The following is a 17,523-nucleotide window of genomic DNA, read 5'->3' on the forward strand; positions in this document are numbered from 1 at the left end:
GGAGTGGGGATGAATGAGCAACCCCACCAGCCAATGCCCTGGCCCAGTGCCCCCATTCCCCCTGAAGACCCAGGAGATCCTGGGCCACCCAGTCTTGTCTAGGGGCCCTGCATCCTGTGAACCTGAGTCTTAGCCCACTGGACTCTGAGCTGGGTCCCTCCGCAGGAGCCCTGGTGGTTCCCTGAAATTCCTGGGTGGTAGGGGAACCCCCAGATAAAAACAGAGATGAGCTGTGAGAGGCCACCACGAGACATTTATTTGCAGCCAGCAAGCACCCAGTGGCCCGATGTCTGGGTCCCCTTCCTCCTGGGTGCTGTCCTCCAGAAGAGGGTGCAGGGTGGGGGCACTGCTGCCTGCTGGACGCCGGGCCTGGGAGCCTGCTGTCTGTGGAGCTGTGGGGAGACCGCAGGAGGTCGAGGCACGTCTGGTTGGGCATTTGGCACTGTGGTCCAGCCTGGGCCTAGGCGAGTTGGCCCAGGGTCGCTCAGGGAGACTGGACCATATGCTTGTGGGTGTCGAAGACATAACGCTTGAAACTCAGGCTGAGGGACACATGCTGCGCAGGCTCCTGCCGCTCCGCACCCTCCTCCTGCTTGGCCATCTCCCCTTTGCTGGCCCGACTCCGCTTCTTGAGTGCGGGTGTCAGGATCTTCTTGGACTCCGGGCCGAGGCCACCTGCAAGGCACAGAGGGAAAGTCTGCCATCTGCCACTCCTCAGCCGGCCCACTTGCCACCGGATGGGCACCTGGACTGGCCCAGCCTCTCACTCCCTTAGGCTGAGCCAGGATCCAAGGTCCCTCTGCTTCCCTCCCCAGCTAATGGACCCTTGTGGCCTGCGGTCCTCTTTACCCCCTACATCCTTACCTGCCAGCCCTCCCCTGTGCTGGTCCGTGCCCCAGTCCATCCAGCTTGGAGCTCAGCAGGGCTCCCTCCTTGGTCTCTGGGTTTCTTGCCCATCCACCCGCCCTGCACTCCGGTCTCCTGGGGATCAACTCCATGCCCAGTGGCCACGTCCTTCCACTGCACTGACGGGTTCTGTTTCTTTCCAACACACTCATGCTGAGACCCACAGCCCGACACCAAGGCCCATTGGCACAAGGGTTCTCCACTCTCGCCCTCCCTCAGCCTGGGAGGCTGGCTTCTCCAACATCTTGGGCCCCTGTGCCCCCTGGTTTATCTCTGGTTTATGGCGCCCTAGCATATCGGAGGGTGGAGGAGAGAACAGTGGGGTGTGGACCCCCCTCTTTTGGCCAGAACTTCTGTTGGAAGATGCTGTCCCTGTGCCCTGCAGCGTCCTTGCTTTCCATGTCTTACCAGCTCCTTTCCCTGCCCACGCCTCGGCACAGACCTCCGCTCCCTCCGGCCAGGCTACTGTGCAGACAGCTGTTTCCTGCTGACACCTGACGGGTGTCCACCTGACTCCTCCGGCCCCCACCACCACCCTGGTGCTTCCCCTACAGTCGCGAGGACGCAGGGCTGCTCCTGGCTCCGGTCCCACCCGGGCCTCTGCACGGACTGTTCCCTCTGCCTTAAACATCCTTCCCTTCCTCCGCAATAATCCTGAAACACCAGGCTGCGTACTCTTTCTCAGGTGTTTATCTTTTTAAAAAATCCTCGCTCATTTTCCCCCATGGATCTTTTTTAAAAAAGAGAGTGGAAGGGAGGGGAAAGGGAGAGAGAGTGAGAGACAGAGAGAGAAACATAGATGTAAGAGAGACACATCAATTGGTTGCCTCCCACACATGCTTCAACCGGGGGCAGGGATTAAATCTACCACCCAAGTCCCTGCCCTTGACTGGGAATCGAACCCATGACCCTCCTGTGCACAGGCCAATGCTCTAACCATTGAGCACACTGGACAGGGCTCAGGGGCTTGTCTTTCTGAGGCATCAGCTTGGTGGCAGTACCATGTAGCCTCCTTGTGGGCTGCTGGCCCGGACAAGACCACCTGCCTGGCCCTGAGCACAGGGTCCGGTCCCATCGTAGCTCGAATCAGTGGAGGGCCCTCGAGCAACCCTCACCCTCTGAGAGCACCAATCCGCAAGAGGGGGTCCTGGTGGCAGCAGGCTGGCAGGGCTGTGGCAAGGCTGAGCTGAGGGGGCACTGTGAGATGGGCATGGGGCAGGGAGGTCCAGCAGGTGGCAGTGCTTGGGACTTCTGCTGGGGGAGCTGGGTATGAAGCCTTCATAATCTGGTGGGCACAAGCCTACAACCTGCTTCCCCTGCTAGGCTTCTGCGTCCCCCAGAGATGGCAACCACGTCTGACTTGCTCACAGGGGCTGCATCAGCAGGTGGTTTTAGAGGCTGGGTGCCCAGAACTGGCAAAGCTGGGGATAAGCACAGGCTGAGGGCTCCCCTCCCTGCACACACTGCTCTGTCTGCTGGCTGGGTCTTGCTTGGTTAGCTCCAAAGAGAAGCCAGCGGTGGAACTCAGGCATCAAGCTTCAGTGCCGAGAGGACCGGCCTGCGTCTTGACCAGGGAGGGAGGGCTGGTGGCAGGGGCGGACGGGCAGGCTAGCTCTTGCTTAAACCAGGCACTCCATGCTGTCAGCGACCCTTCCCGTTTGCAGAGGGGAAAGCGGGGCCTCAGGAGGGCAGGGTCGTACTCAAGGCCCCATGTAAGCGCGAAGAGCCAGGATTTGATCCCTGGACCAGCATCCAATGGCAAATGCAGGCCACTGCCCGCTAGCCCACCACTCCAGGAGGAGTCCACCTTAAGCAGACTCCCAGAAATGGTTCTGCGAGAACCTCTTCTCCCGGCCCTGCAGCTCTGACATCTAAAAGGCTCCCAGGAGACTGGTTCCAGGGACACCCACAGAGTGGGTACGGAACAGCCCTACCCACTGCAGGAGGGACTCGGCCTTCCTCTTCACAGGAGACTGCCGCCATGCGAAGCTGCCTCACCCAGGAAGGCCGGGCACACAGCTGATGCTAATGCGGCTCCAGGTCGCCACAGGCCTTGGGGGCCTGTACGGAGCAAGGTTCCCTCCTGCCAGGCGGCAAGGTATCTAATCACAGGCTCCACGCCCGGCTGGTCTGCGCACCTCTGGAATGGCCCCGGGCCAGCCCCTATGAGCAAATGCCAGGCCTGCAGGTATCCGGCCTTCCTCTGCAAACAGAGAAGGTGGCCGGCACCAGACGCTGACAAATGACATGGGCGGCCTGTCTCCCTCTGGTGCCAGGAGGTCTGATGGCTGAAGAGGAAGGGGGCTCCCCGGTGTCTGCGTCTGGCTAAGAGACAGGCGTGGCCCAATTGGCGGCCCACCTTGCCTGAGATGGCTCTCGTTACATGCAGTGCATACCTCCCCTGCCCAGAGAAGGCCGAGCCAGAAAATCAATCTGGCACTGGGAAAGACGTGGCCATTTAATTGCTCTTCTAAGATGGCAAGGCCTGTTAGCTCTGCTCCATTCCAGAGTGGCCTGGACACAATGCCCAGGAAGCCTGACCCATACAGACCTGTCCGCTGGGCTACCGGGCTGTTTGCATTCATGGCAAATGTCACTGGGAACTGCTTTGTTCACCGTGGCCTTTTCCCCTTAACCAGTGGCAAATGGAAGGAAGTAAAGGGCAGGCCAGAGTGTTGGGTGCTGGAGCTCATGAGCACTCAGTCCTGAGCCATGTCCAGCTTCGCCCCACCTGCCCCCTCCCCCCGCCTTTCATTTGAAAGGACTTACGGACGCTCCAGGACTGGCAAACACTGGTGGTGAACATGCACACCAGGGCCCCAAACCCACAAAGTTCATTAACCTGAGAAGGGGCAGATAGCAATCAAGCCAGCAAGACAGCCCAGAGAGCCACCGACAATCAAGGAAACAAAACCACTGTGTCCCGGGGAGCAGAGGGCAGCCAGGTCCCATGTGCCGAGGCAGACGTCTCTGAGGAAGAATGCTGGAACCGGGACTAGGTGTCCGGGGCCAGCCACACCGAGATCTTGGGCAAGGGTCGAGTGCCAAGGGCTCGGTGGGAATGAGTGGGACGCTCTAGGGTGGAAAAAGGTGTGTGGCCACAGCAAACCACATCCACAAGGCGCCTCATGTGCCCCCTCTGCAGGAACCCAAAACAGAGAGGGTTCTGGCCAACTTGGGGGTCACAGTGGAGAGGGTGGTGGCTGAGTGCCAACTGCCCGCCTGCCCAGGGGTTCCTAAGTGTTTCCTGTAGGCATGGGGACACAGAGGCAAGCAGGGTGTCCCGTTCTCATGGCGCTGCCATCCTCTCTCAGGGACTCCCCCTGGGAGGCCATGTGGGCTGAGCAGCAGTGTGTGGCCCCTACTGGATGGCTCCTGGCCTCTGGCTTCTGCACCCCCCTTTTCCCATGTGACTTGGCCCATACTGCATCTTAAACTGCCCCCCTCACCCCCATGCTCCAACACACCAGGCACACTCCCAACCTGGGCCTGTACAGTTGAAGACTTTTCCTCGGGAGCTCCAGTGGCTCTCAGGTTCACCTTGGAATCACCGAGCACATGTTACCTCCTGGTGAGGCCTTCCCCATCACCGTCACTGTCACCTCCCTGCTGCCCTAACCACCCTCCTGCTCTATTTCCCGCAGCTATGATCACCTTCAAACACATGCTAGTATTTCCTCATTTGATGTTGGTCATCTGCCTCTGCTAAAATATAAATCCCTCCTGGCAGGGATTTTTGTCTCTCCCTTCACGCTATAAGCCCAGTGCCTAGAACAATCATCTGTAGTAGGTGCTCCAAGAATAGTGCTGAATGAATCAGAACTGGACGAGGTCCCACTGGGCATAAACTAGCTGCTACGCTCCCCAGATGGTCACAGCAAGGACCCAGCAGCCCACCTCTAGGAGTCCAGGTCTATCAAGCAACCTGAGATTTGTGTCACCACACACTGAGGCACTTTATCTTCACAACGCAGCGTGGAAGCAACAGGCCCAGGAGAACAGTAACTGCTCACAGGCTCTCAGCTCTGGAGTTCGGCGATGGGCTGACTCAGCGCGGCACCTGACCCAGGTCTGTGTGCCCACCACGGAGTGTGCCCACCAGGGAGACTAAGAGGAGGGCAGTCAGGACAGGACCAGCATGCATCTGCTGTGGCAAGATGTCCTGGGAGATGAAAAGTGGTACCTGACAAGAGTTTAAAGTAACACAAAGACTGATGCTATAACGTTAATTCAAAAAATGCAGAAATAAAAAATGTTGCAAGAGTTCTGTTGCAGCTCTAGATGCAGAAAGAAGAGACTAGAAGGCCAGCTGGGGTCAGTAGTACAGTTACAAGCAACCCTTTCTTTTTCTTTCTACTTTTCTCTATTTCCCAAGGTTTCCATCATCACCCCGGGTCCCCACAGGGCCATCTACTACAGGGCTCCTGGCATGTCCTCCCGCACACACGTCCGAGCCCAGAGGAGGCAGTGCCCACCCAGTACAGTCTGGCTGCTGAGTCCATGGGCACTTGGGGAGGAAGCGAGGATGGGGAGAAGTTCCCCCAGGGATGGGAGGGAGGGCAGGCGGTGAAGGCTCTCAGAGCTCCGCGGGCCAGGAAGCCCACTGCCATCTCCAGGCCATGGTATGGTCCCTGCAGCCCTCTGGCTCTGCTCAGTGAAAGATGGGGCCCGAGCAGAACCCCAGGGCACAGAACCACTTTCTGGCCTTAGAAGTCTGTGTTTCTGACATTGTTGCTGCATCAAGATCAGCAACTGAGAGGCACAGGCTCAGGAATTCGCCCTCCACAGCCTCCTGCAGGCCCAACCTCTGTTCCCCACCTTTGCCTCTCTCTGATCTCTCCCCAACTTGGGGGGCGGGGTGGGGGGAAGAGAGAGGAGACACGCTGCTCTAATCACCATCTGGGCTTGGCTCCACCACCAGCAGTAGAGTCCTCTTATTTGGTGGCCGGGGCCCTGCATCATCTACCATGTGCCTCACCGCTGCTCACTTCTCACCCTTATCTCCAACCACGCTTCCAGCTCCAAGCAAAGGAAATTAAGCAGGGCCTCCTAACACACACTCCCTTTATCTGGAACACCCTTCTTGCCTTTCCTGTATGGCCAGCTCCTGCTCGGCCACTATCTCCATGGAGGGCACAGGGCTCAGGGCAGGTGTGTGGGATGGAAACAAAGGGGATGAGCACAGTTTCCTTCAGGAGTGCAGGGCATGGAGGGAAGAGAAGTGCTCCCACACAGCCTGTGCCTCCAGAACTAGGGATACCAATCCGGAAGCTGTGGCCCAGGGAGAAGCCCAGGCTCAGAAAGCAGCCCCCCCCCCCCCCCCCCCCGCCCATGTGGTCTGGAGCCTGGCTCCCCACTTTGCAGGGAGGGCACGAGGGGAAGTGCTCCCCGTGTATGGAGTTCACATGGTGGCCATTATTCCACGGGGCCTCAGCAGACATCCTCTGCTCTTTCCTCCCAAACCAAGGATTCTTGCAGCCACGGTCCTGCTCTCCTCTGGATGAGCCCAAACCAAGAAGGCAGTGGGGGCGGGCTGACGTGACCCTGGGGTGACGGTGCTGCCCGTGGCTTTTCTTGGGGACACTCTCCCAGGGCCCGGCTGGCCTTTCTCACTGAGTGCCAGCTCCACACAAAGGCACAATGGGCTGGAGGCTGCTGGGTCTTGGCTCAGGCCGGGGGTAATCAGGGAAGAATGTGGGAAGCACAACTGTTTCCCAAGCCCTGGCTGAGGGTGCCGCCCTGACATGGCCATCAAAGGCCGGCAAATTGCCTCCAATTGCTGGTGTCGCTTTCATGTTGGGGGCCAGACTAGAAAAGGGGTCTCCATGCTGGTGGGTGGCTTGTATCTTCCCAGTGAGAACTGAACCCTTGCAAGTAGCTAGGGGTCACGGGCCCCCTTGGTGGGCTGATGGGGTTGTAGCTGACTCCAGCCACTCCACACTTCCCCCTCCCGGAAAAAGCAGCTTTGGAGAGAGCTGAAATGACAGGGCAGAGGGAGATCCAGGGCAAGGGGCAGGGCCCTTGCTGTGGTGATGACGAGATGGTCTGTGGGCCTCAGAGGGACATGCCTGGCAGCTGGACAGAGTGACATATGGAGTGGCCTGGCTGGGGTGGACAGAAAACCTTGAATTCAGCCAGGCCTTGAGTCTAGATTGGATGCCTGACCTGTGAGCAGGTGGGGCTGCCCAAAGGAGTGGGGTTGTCCTGAGCACTATGGTTGAGGTCCCTGAAACAAGCTGCAACCCAGCGGGTGAGAGCCAGTGTCACACTACACTTAAAGAGAGGGTCTCTGCCCACATGCCCTGGTTATGATGCCACCCGAATAGGTCACAGGGGATCACAGGAAGTTTGGCAACACAGGGCCTGACAAGACCCCTCCCATGTGGTTTACGTGGCAATCTGTGCAGGATGTGCTGCTGGGGGTGAGGACGGAGGTGGGCCTGGCTGGGAGGGGACCTAGGGGGCAGAAATGAGACAGGGCAGGACCCGGTCATGTCTGATAAGCACAGGGCTGCTGTTGCCGCCCCATCCTGCAGGTGACCAGCTGAGGTGCATCGAAGTGCGAGGACTTGCCACGGCCCATAGCAGTCAGTGGCGAACTGAGGTTTGAACCCAGCTCCCTCTGCCTGCCAGCCGGCCAGGGCAGTGTTGGCTCTGTAAAAGCTTAGCCCTGGGAGGGAGATGGCCGTGCAGTGCTGGGATTGCCACGTGTTTAGGAGAGCTGGGTGGGTGGCAGGGGCCAATGTGAGTGCCCCTTGGGAGAGAAAGGGGGCTCACTTCCTGCTGAATCCTTGAGCTCCCGGAGACTGACATCCTCTGCCATCTCCTGGTCAGGTCTGGTTTTCTGAATTTATCTTTGGGAGCTGAAACCTTTCAGCATCTGGCTGGAGTGGAGGGCTTCCTGGTTTCCCTTCTTTCTCTTTTTGCTATGGATCCCGTATATAAACAAAGATGCAACTTGCTTTAGAAAGATCAGGTGATTACGTTTCTATCAGACGTGCACTCCGCTGACCCTGCAGCAAAGGGAATTAGGGGAAGGTAGGAGACAGAACAGGCACGTGCTCTGAAGCTCTAGCTCTAGCGCACACTCAACAGGCTCCACGCGGCCCCTCTGCTTGGGAGGAGGTGAGGCAGTAAGCATCTGCACCTCCATTTGATGTCTTAATGTTGCTTAATTCCTCCTTTAATTTATATTAAGCTTCTTAGCAGCAATGATGAATTCTTCTAAAACAAAAAAGGATGCTTTGCAGAAATCTTTTCCACACCATGTAAATTAAAATTAAAATGTAGTCAAGGCTTTGGAGATTGGGGATGCATGGGGAGGGAAAACCAGTGCATTGTGTGGAAGAATTATTTTGTTTTAAGGCAGGAACAGAACCGTTCTGATATAGAAAATGACTTGATCTAGAGAACCAGACAGAGGCTTAGTTATTAGAGGAGCAGCTGAAGCAAAGGAAAATTTGCTTCACACGACGGGAGAGGGTGGATGGTGGGGGACAGCCACAGTTGGTGAGGGGCTGGTAGTGGTTTTGAATTACTCGACACCACTCAACATTGGCTCTTGTCCATCCCTCTTGGTGGAGGCCCAGGGCAGGCATGCCATTCACTTGGGATGGGGCCAAGCCCGCTTGAAGGCAGGTCACTGAAGCCATTCCTGGTGTGCAGTCTGGACGCCCAGGAAGGGTTCAAACCCTTCTCTCTCTCTGGGAGCAATGATGTGGGTTGGAGTGGGGGTGGGGCAAGGCACTTAAGCTGCCTTTGAGGGGGGAGAAGATGGCAAAAAGCAAGGGTGTGACATGGCTGGGGCAACCCCAACTCTGGCAGTGAGGGGTAGGTACCTCATCTCCAACAATTCCCCGGGATGGGCCCAGGGGGCCGCTATGCTCTGGGTCCTAACAGTGGGTGTGGGATGGGAAACCAATGGCCTTGGCCACTGCCCAAAGAAATGCTGAAGTGGCCTGAACAACAGAGAGGAAGGCTGAAGTGGAAAGACTGTCTTGTATGCAGCAGGCCTGACCCATACTGCTCACCAGCCAGTTCCCCACAATCACAAAAACACTAACATGAATGCCAGCCAGCATTGGCGATGCCTTTGCCATATGCCAGGCCCTGTTCAGAGCCTACATAACAGTGCTCCAAATTCCACAACCACCCTCTGGGGGTCTACTGACATACAAGGGAACTGAGGCCCCCAGGGTAAGGGAATGGCCTTCAGAGCTGGACTCCTTTCTGCGGCACCAAGGCCCGGCAACTACAGGGTCACCCTCTGGCACTGGTCCTGACCCTGCACGACCTCCGTCACAGGTGTACCCAAAAGGAGCTCACTTCTCTAACCCACCGCGGCTCTCTGAGGGCAGAGACTAGATCCTGGAGCCTGACACAAGGCCTGGCCCAGGAAGGATCGGAAAAGTACTTTTCCTCAACTCACACGAGGAGGGCACACTATCTACTCTCTCACTGAGAGGGAAACTGAGGCCCAGGGACACAAAGTGACTCTCCCACGGTCAGAGTTAGAGGTAGAGAAGTCATCACATGTCCTCATTACTATCTGGAAAGACCCAAGTTCTTTTCCAGGTAACTGGGGAAAGAACTATCTCCTTTCAGACAGCACTGCACAGGCCGCTTTGTGCCTGACTGATGGTGAGCCCAATGCTGCCAGGGAAACACGAACATGTGCATGCATACACATGTAAGCATATATAACATGTGCACGCAAACACACACACGCCTCTCAAACAAGAGATCTAAAGGGCAGGGTCATGCCTTCAGTAGGTCCTGCTCAGCTCCTGGAACACAGTGGCCACTGAGCCAGTCTTAGATCATTGTTACAGGCTAGGGACCAGGCCTCAGTGAGAGCTGTGAGGGCAGGGGCTGGCAAGGAACAGGTGATGTGGTGCAGCTGGAGCTCTGAGCCCTTGGTCTGGTCTGAATGCCAGGCCATGTGACATGGTGGCCTTACTGTCTGTCCTGCTCTTTCCTCCCTAGTGGGCTCTCAGACCAGCCTGCCTGTTGGATGACATCTCCCAGACCACGGGCCAGAGAGATGGGGATGCTGAGCTCAATGTCAGCCTCAGAGCCCAGCTGGGGCCCTGCATGAGGGTGGAAAGGGGCTCAAGAGTCAACGAGGCAGTGCATGTGAAACAGTCAGTGCGTGCACAGCACGTGGTAAACAAGTGTCATGGGAGCTGACTTGTAGCAGGCTCACTGAGCTTGTGGGAGGATACCCTGTAAACTCTATAGCTGCCGTCATAATCTGGCTGTCTGAGTCAGGTTACGTCCCTAAAGGTTCTTTAAAAACAGTGGGTCAGTTGCCAATATTGAAAAATGTGGACCTGCACTCCCAGGGCAACATGTGGTCTAAGGAGAGCAAGGGCCACTCCTTCAGACAGTGCTCGGTCCCCAGCACTGTGGTCAGTGCTCCCACTGTAGTCCTCCGCAGGGCCACTCACCTATGCTGCTTGCTTGGCCCTAGTGGCATTCTAGTTTGCTAGGCCCACTCTAAAAGCTGTCTGAGCTATAGCAGCCACTGACTGGGGGACCTTGGTGGCTGTTGGGGAGCCTAGAACAAACTCATTAGTCAACAGAGTCAAATATGAACAGCACGGTGATTGAAATTTCTTTTGAGAGCCGAAAACCAACTTCTGCGCATGGGCCACTAAGTTTCAATCGCACTGTAGGTGCATACCTGCCCATGATATTTTGTGGAAGAGCCACACTCCAGGGGCCAAAGAGCCTCATGTGGCTCGAGAGCTGCAGTATGCCAACCACTGTCCTAGAAGAATCCAGACTGCCTGCTACACCTTGGGATGGCCCAGGGAGATGCCGGAGGAGGAGGGAACCGGGCTGGGGTGGAGAGCCTGGGAGCGGTGCCTCTGCCACCTGGTGCCCTTTTCTGATTTCTGAGCACTGTGGGGTGTGGCGAAGTCACATATAGGAGGACATTCAGTACTGCTCCTCCCCACATTCACACAAAACCCCAGGGAGACCTGGGGCCCTGCCTTGCTGTTGCTGCTGCTGTGAGGGCAACCCTGGGCCAGCCCTGCACCTTTCTAGACTCAGTTATGTCCTCTGTAAAACTGGGCAGCAACACTGCCCTCCCTCCCAGACTGCCCCTCACAGCCGTGGGAGGAGGAGTAAGAAAACCCCGGGGCACTTGGTCCAGCAGGGATCAGAAACACCGCTGAAGGGGAGTGGAAGCTCTGCTCCACACCACTCCTCTCTAGCCTTGGTAGCATTCACGTAGGTGAGTGACAACAGAGCCAACTCAGGTCTGTACCCTCTCCCTCTCCCTAGCAACTGGTGTATGTGTGCATGTGTGTATGTGTGCATGCAGGTGTGCACATATCTGTGCATGCAGAGGGGAGATGGGGTGACAACCGTGTCCCCTTAACATGGTTGCTGTGAGGCCTATGTGAGTTAGGCTGGGTTGGGTCCTAAGCAACCACTCAATCACTGTATCTGGTCTTCTTATCTCGTTCTGCCCTTAGAGCCTGGAGCCCCAATCACCCTAACCCTGCACCTCACAAAGCGGCCCATGAGACCTTCTGGAGGCTGGCTCCCTAGGCTCCTGCCAGAAGCCTTCACAGACCTGCCATTCTCCAGAGGGAACCCTGACCTCATCAGGAGCCAAGGTGCCCTGGGTCCCCCAGAGCTCAACCACTCTGGGCAGTGGGAGGGCCCTCTCTCCTGAGCAATGCCGAAGCCCTCCAGCCTGAAACACCCTCCCCCAGGCGGTCTCCCACACCCTGCCGGGCTGAGCCAGTGTCACCTCTTCTGAGAAGGCCTCGTCCCTAAGTGCAGCTGCTGCTTCTCACTGCGCCCACAGGCAGAGGTGCCTGGCCCTCCTTCCTGAGATCTACCATTCTCATCAGACAGAAGAGAAAAATGCCAGCCCGGAGCGGACACCAGCCTTGCTGCATTTCTGAAATATTTGAATGACTCACTAACCTTCAAACTCAGGACATTAAATGTACAATTCTGGATTTCTAGTTTGTCTTGAAAAACCTATCTTCACATCCCCTGCCTGCACCAGTGGGTGGGACAGGCTGCGGCCGCCCCTGCACGGCCTGTGCTGTGCCCGGGGCCGTCAGCCACTTTGTACCACTGCCATGCACTGCTTCTTTTATCTGAGATTGCTCCCTCTCTCAGGTCCCCTGCCCCTCCATGAAGGCACCTGAGTCCCGTCCTCCAGCCCGACAGCTCCAGTGCCTCTGGCCTGGGGTCTGGCAAAAGGCCAGGAGTGGTGGCGCCCGCCAAGCGCTGGCTAGCGTCTGTTGGGCAGGGTTCAGTCCAGGTAGCGGCAGCTTGAAAGGGCACACACTGTCTCCCTGTTGTTCTCCCTGGGGAATCAAGTGTAGCGGCCAAGAGCTCGGGCTGAGCACCAGACTGCCAGGACCCAGACCCTGGCTTACGCTCTGGATCAGCAGTGTGGCTTCATATAAGATATCTGACTCTGTGCCTGAGTCTCCTCATCAAAAACTACAAATGACCATAGCATTTTACAGGCTGTTTCTGAGGCCTGAGTGAGTTAATCTAATGGAACGATAGGATCCGTTTTTATTATTATACTTCATCACATCCATCTATGGGCAGCTACTATGTAAGTGCTCAGTAGATACCTTACACACATCTACTGAGCACTTACAAGGCACCTGTTCCAGGTGTGGAGGATACAGCAGTGCAAGGGTTAAGAAAAACTGTGTTCTTTGCAAGGGGGACAGACTTACAACCAATAAATAAATCAAGAAGAAAGTTTCCGAGAGTGATAAGTACTATGAAGGAAGTACCACAGAGCAACTCAGTGATGGTCCCGAGTCCAGAGCTCGGGGATGCTGTTTTGGATGGGGTGGTCAGGGAGGCCAGTCTGAGGCCTCACAGACAAGAAAGAGTTGTCTGCAAAGATTGGAGGGGGGAGCAAAGAGGGGCTTCACTCAGGACCTCTGGGAGGCAGGCAGAAGGCTGGGGGGGGGGGGGAGGTTTGGGAAGGCGGGGCTGTGCAAACCTCATTCTGATCAGCCAGGGGGTCTACTTCTCAGGGAGGCAGCAGGTGGAGCCCCAGTCTGGACCCTCCACCAACATCCAACGAGAAGCTGAATCCAATGTGCCCCCAGCACATTCTTCTCTCCCTCTTTTCTCTTTTTTTCAGGTTCATCCTAGTATGGTTGTGAGGATGTGGAGGGAGAAAGGGCAAGAGTTGAGAGTGGCAGGAATTTATGAGCTCAGAGTGCAGCATGCCTTTGGTGAGGGTGAGGGGAAGAGGGCTCCTTTTGCCAAAACAATATTCAATTTTTTTAAAAGGCAGCTACAAAGCCATGATTAAGCTCAAAGCCCTAAAAGAAGCCCATAAAATCGAAAAATATTTATCTGGAAGGGTGGCAAGTCCAATAAAAGTTTTATGAATGTTTTACAACTGCCCTGTCAGGAAGCTGGCCTCTCACTCACCTCCCTCCTGTGAAAAAAAACAACACACAAACACACGCGGTCACTGGCACAGACACTCACACTCACTGATGCAGACACACACACTCAATGGCACAGATACACACTCACTGGCATACACAGAGTCACAAGTGTGGACACATGCAGACTGAAACGCACCTGCAGAGACATCTGCCTACATAAGCTCCTCCTGGTGCCTTGTTCTCTGGGTGAGCACGGGCAGCTGGGAGAGGAGGCGGAGCAGTGCTGCCTCTCTGAGCTTGTACAGTCTTCAGAGACCTGCACCCCATGGCCAGCCAAAAGTGGCAGGGCCTCAGCTCTGGGCATGCTTCCTTCTCCTCTGCCATGCGCCTGGCTCTTGGCTGCAGTCTCCCCTTGGTTGGCACAAGGCCCCAGGTCCTCCTGTTGTCTGTGTTCACAGCGGGCCAGCTGGCACCCCACTGTCCCAGGAGAGTCACCTCAAGGTCTAGGAGTCTGAAGGTGGCTTTGATTCGAGGCCTTGAATTCCTCTCCTCTAGCAGCCCAGACTGCCAAGGCTTTATTCTTGGTAACAACCTGGGAGAGTGGTAGGACCCTGTCTTAGAGGAAGAAACTGTCTCACAGAGATGCATGCTCAGGCCATCTCTGGTGACTTCTCCTGTCCTAAGACTGTGAACGAAGTCCAATACCGGGACCAGGTGTGAGTGAGCACCACAGACCTATCCCACCACTCACTCCACCCCTGGGCCCAGCCACAGGGTCTTCGTACAGACTTCTTCCTCCTGGCCCCCTCTGAACTCGCTGCCATGCTGCTTCCTAACCTGCTCCAGGTCCCCTCCAGGCCCTGTGAGCCCTGCCTTCTTGCTCTTCGCACCCATCTGTCCAGAAGCACAAATGCTGTGACTGCCTGGCTTCCCCTGGAGAGCTCTGGGAGGGGGGTCATGCAGAGGCAGCCTGAGCCACAGGGAGGTGAAAATAAATGAATGAGCAAGCATCAGGTTCCAGAACCTAGATATGTGGGTGACTTCTCCAAGATCCCCACTGGTCACAGGCTGGTTTCTAAAGGCCAAGGCTGCCATTGCTCAGGCTGCTGTAACTCAGCCTTGCCTGCCAGCTCACCCTTGCCTCCAAGATCAAATCATCCTCACCTGGGAGAGGCCCCGCCCCACAGGCCAGTTTCTAGCAAACAGCAATCCCCTTTCTAACAACAGTAAGGACTCAAGCTCAGGTAGAGGAACTACACAGCAGGCACCACCAGGTGCTCCCAGGTCCCAGCTCTAGATGTGTGGAATGACCACCGTGAGGAGGGTGCCCATCTGAACCTACAGCTGTCAGACTCTCCGTTATGAATGGGAAGTGGCCTCTAACAGAAACTCGACAGAGCAAATCAGGAGCCCAATTCCTGACGAAACGCCCAGGTTTCCCTTCACCTTTGGTAAGAGCCAGCAAGAGCCTCCAGCTCTACTCCGCCTGGGAGGCTGGAAGGATTCCTACAACGTCCTGGTATTTAGGGTCATGCCTGATCCTCCAAGAAACCAGGCTGAGAACAAGCTTCTAGCAAACCTGGCAATGGCATCTCTCAATTGGCAAGACATGGTAAGTGGGGTGAGGCAGGGGTTGGTGAGAGAGGGCAGAGGAGAGGCTGGCAGATGTGTAAGTGGGCATTGCCACCTGGCCAGCCCTCGTTCTGTCCGCGGACACGCACTTTAGGGTCAGACAACCACACTCCCAGTGTCCACCTAGAGTAGGGGTGTCGAACTCAATCAGAGAAGGGGCCAAAATCTAAAATCCAGCCTAAATCGCGGGCCGAATGGTTTACTGAACAGTCATAAACTGTCATTGTGATGGAAACGCAGCGGAGTGCAGTGATGACAGCGCGGTGCGGGCCACATTGCAAGGCTTGGCGGGACGGATTTGGCCCGCGGGCCTTGTGTTTGACACATGTGACCTAGAGAAATGCTGACACTGCTCTGCAAAGCAGTGGGGAATGGGTGCATGCAGACCATGGGATAATGCATTGGTAGCAGTGAAATGAGCCCATTAGAACTGTTGGCTAGAATTGCAAGTTCTAAAACAAAAACAGCAAGTGTCCCAAAATCACTTGGTTCAGTGTGAGACCAAGTATGTAGGAACTTAAAAGACACATAAACCATCAAAGCTGTCTGGGTTGCAATCTTATGTAGGGAGAACACAAAAACACATCATGGGCACGAGGCCCGACTTAGGGGAGTGGATGCTACCCACAGGGAAGTGTGGGGGGTTCGCTTTATCAGTAACATTCTATTTCTTAAAGACAGAGAGAAGAGAGAGAAAGGGTGAGAGACTGGAAGCACATGGCACGTTGTTTTAATCTTGCTGGCATCAGGGTTGTCGATTATGTTCGGTATCGCCAAAAGTTTTCATGGTTAAAAATAATTTTTATCTTTTTTTTAGAAAATCGAGTACTAATTATGATAAAAGGAGAAAAAGATGCCAGGGACAGAGCATGCAGCCCAGCTGAGCTCTGGGCAGTCCCTGTCTACACACGTGCACTCGGAGCCACTGGGGACAATGACCCCCGTCTCGGACAGCCGTGAGAGCTGGCCGGGCTACGTGAGCCCCAGAGCTGTAATGTGTGACAGAGAATCCGCTGGTCAGGACTTCGGCACTTCTACCACGAGGCCAGTTCCCCCACACCTCGTGCTCCTTACGCACACGGGCCTGGGAGGTGCAGGAAGACGTGGACTCGCTCACCGGATACCCATGGAAACAATGCAGAATCCAAGTACTGTGACAGAGAAGCGGCGGGTGCCTGAGGACAACTGACCTGGCTTAACCCCTGTAGGGTCAGGGAAAGGTTCCTGGAGGAAGCTGTGACCCCAAAGATACTCTTCAGTCCTCAGCATCCCTTCTAAATAGGTCTCAGCCCACGGGCCTGCACTGGCTGCCAGGGCCATACCTCCAGACAGCCTCACCCAGGGGCCACCTTGTCACCTGGCCACAGTGAGATGCCCCTGGCACCGCCCCGTATGGATGACATGGGACCATGCCCAGGGAAGGCTGGTGGGCAGATGGTTCCCGTCCACTGCTCTGTGTTTATGTTAATTGCAGATATTTCTAATGTATTGTGTTACTCCATCCATCTTTGTGAACGGTCCGTCTTGTAAAATTCTTTTGATGATGTTATTTTTTCTTGCCTAGCTTCATCATCTGCAATTATTTATAATATCATTGTCTTTGTTTCAAACACTCGGTATAAACATTGTTGTAACAGTTCTTCGATGGGGTTCATATAATTTTTACAATTGCTTTGAAATGCTTCAATAGCCAAAGGGGGAGGAGTTTGGTCATTTGTTATGGAAAAATACACCCCAAAGTGCTCTCTGCCCCTGCTGAAAGGTCCTCCTCTGTCAGGGTGGCTTCCGGGAGAGGTTGGCCTTGTCAGGGGTGGTCCCTCCCAGAAAGCGGGGCAGCCTTGCGGGATCGGGGTTTGGCAGCAGCTAGCTGGCTGCTGGATTAGGTTTCAGTCGCCTTCCCCATAGACACTGGGGCAAGATCCACAAAGGCCACTGTCAGGGTAACATGCCAGTGAGAAAGACGGATGGCTTGTTTTAATTTTTATTGGGATTTTCTGAAACCTCAACTTTCACCCCTCACCTCTTTTAAACTCTTTTCTTCTAACTCTGTTTTCTAGAGTCTCCTTGGCTGGCTGTTGTGCTGTGTGGGTCAGAGCCCAGTGAAATGCCCATGGCTGCCTGGGGAGAGTCCAACCTTGCCTCGGGGTCACTGGGGCTATCCTGATAAAGCCAGCTTCAGTCCTCTTGGTCCAGGGAGAGCCAGCTCGTGGTAGAAGTCAGCTGTCGGAGAAAAGCCGGCCTGCAGTTGGGCAGCAGCTGGCCTGTTGTTTGGAGGAACAGAGGGAGGGCTACTGGAGGCTTCTGCCCCTGTGCCTGCTTTCCTGTGCTCACTGTGCATTCTCAGGGCTCCTGGGGGCAATAGGCCAGCCCGTCTAGACACCAGCACCAGCTTCCTCTTCAAACACACTCCAGATCCTGGCCTCCTTTGACCAAACACCCTCAGGGGGTTCCCAGTACCTGGCAGTGAACCCCGGCCAGGCCATCTCCCCAGCCTCACCCCAAGTCCCCTTGCCTCACTCTGTGCCTCCAGGTAGCTAGGTGTGCCAACCTGCTTGCTTTCCTTGGGTGGTGCCAGGCCCTTGGG

General features: G+C 55.8%; 1 protein-coding gene across 2 annotated transcripts in view; it reads right to left on the minus strand.

Moving 5' to 3' along the window:
- Positions 1 to 237: 237 nt before the first annotated feature.
- Positions 238 to 17,523, minus strand: part of EEFSEC (eukaryotic elongation factor, selenocysteine-tRNA specific) — a 212,917-nt gene continuing 195,631 nt past the window's right edge. For both annotated transcript variants that reach the window (XM_036418617.2, XM_036418616.2), the window contains one exon: positions 238 to 675. In XM_036418617.2, coding sequence (XP_036274510.1) covers positions 485 to 675 — 191 coding nt within the window. In that variant the 3' untranslated portion in view covers positions 238 to 484. The remainder of the gene's footprint in view (positions 676 to 17,523) is intronic.

Source organism: Pipistrellus kuhlii, unplaced genomic scaffold (genome assembly GCF_014108245.1).
Source record: "Pipistrellus kuhlii isolate mPipKuh1 unplaced genomic scaffold, mPipKuh1.p scaffold_m20_p_6, whole genome shotgun sequence".
NCBI classification, from domain to species: Eukaryota; Metazoa; Chordata; class Mammalia; order Chiroptera; family Vespertilionidae; genus Pipistrellus; species Pipistrellus kuhlii.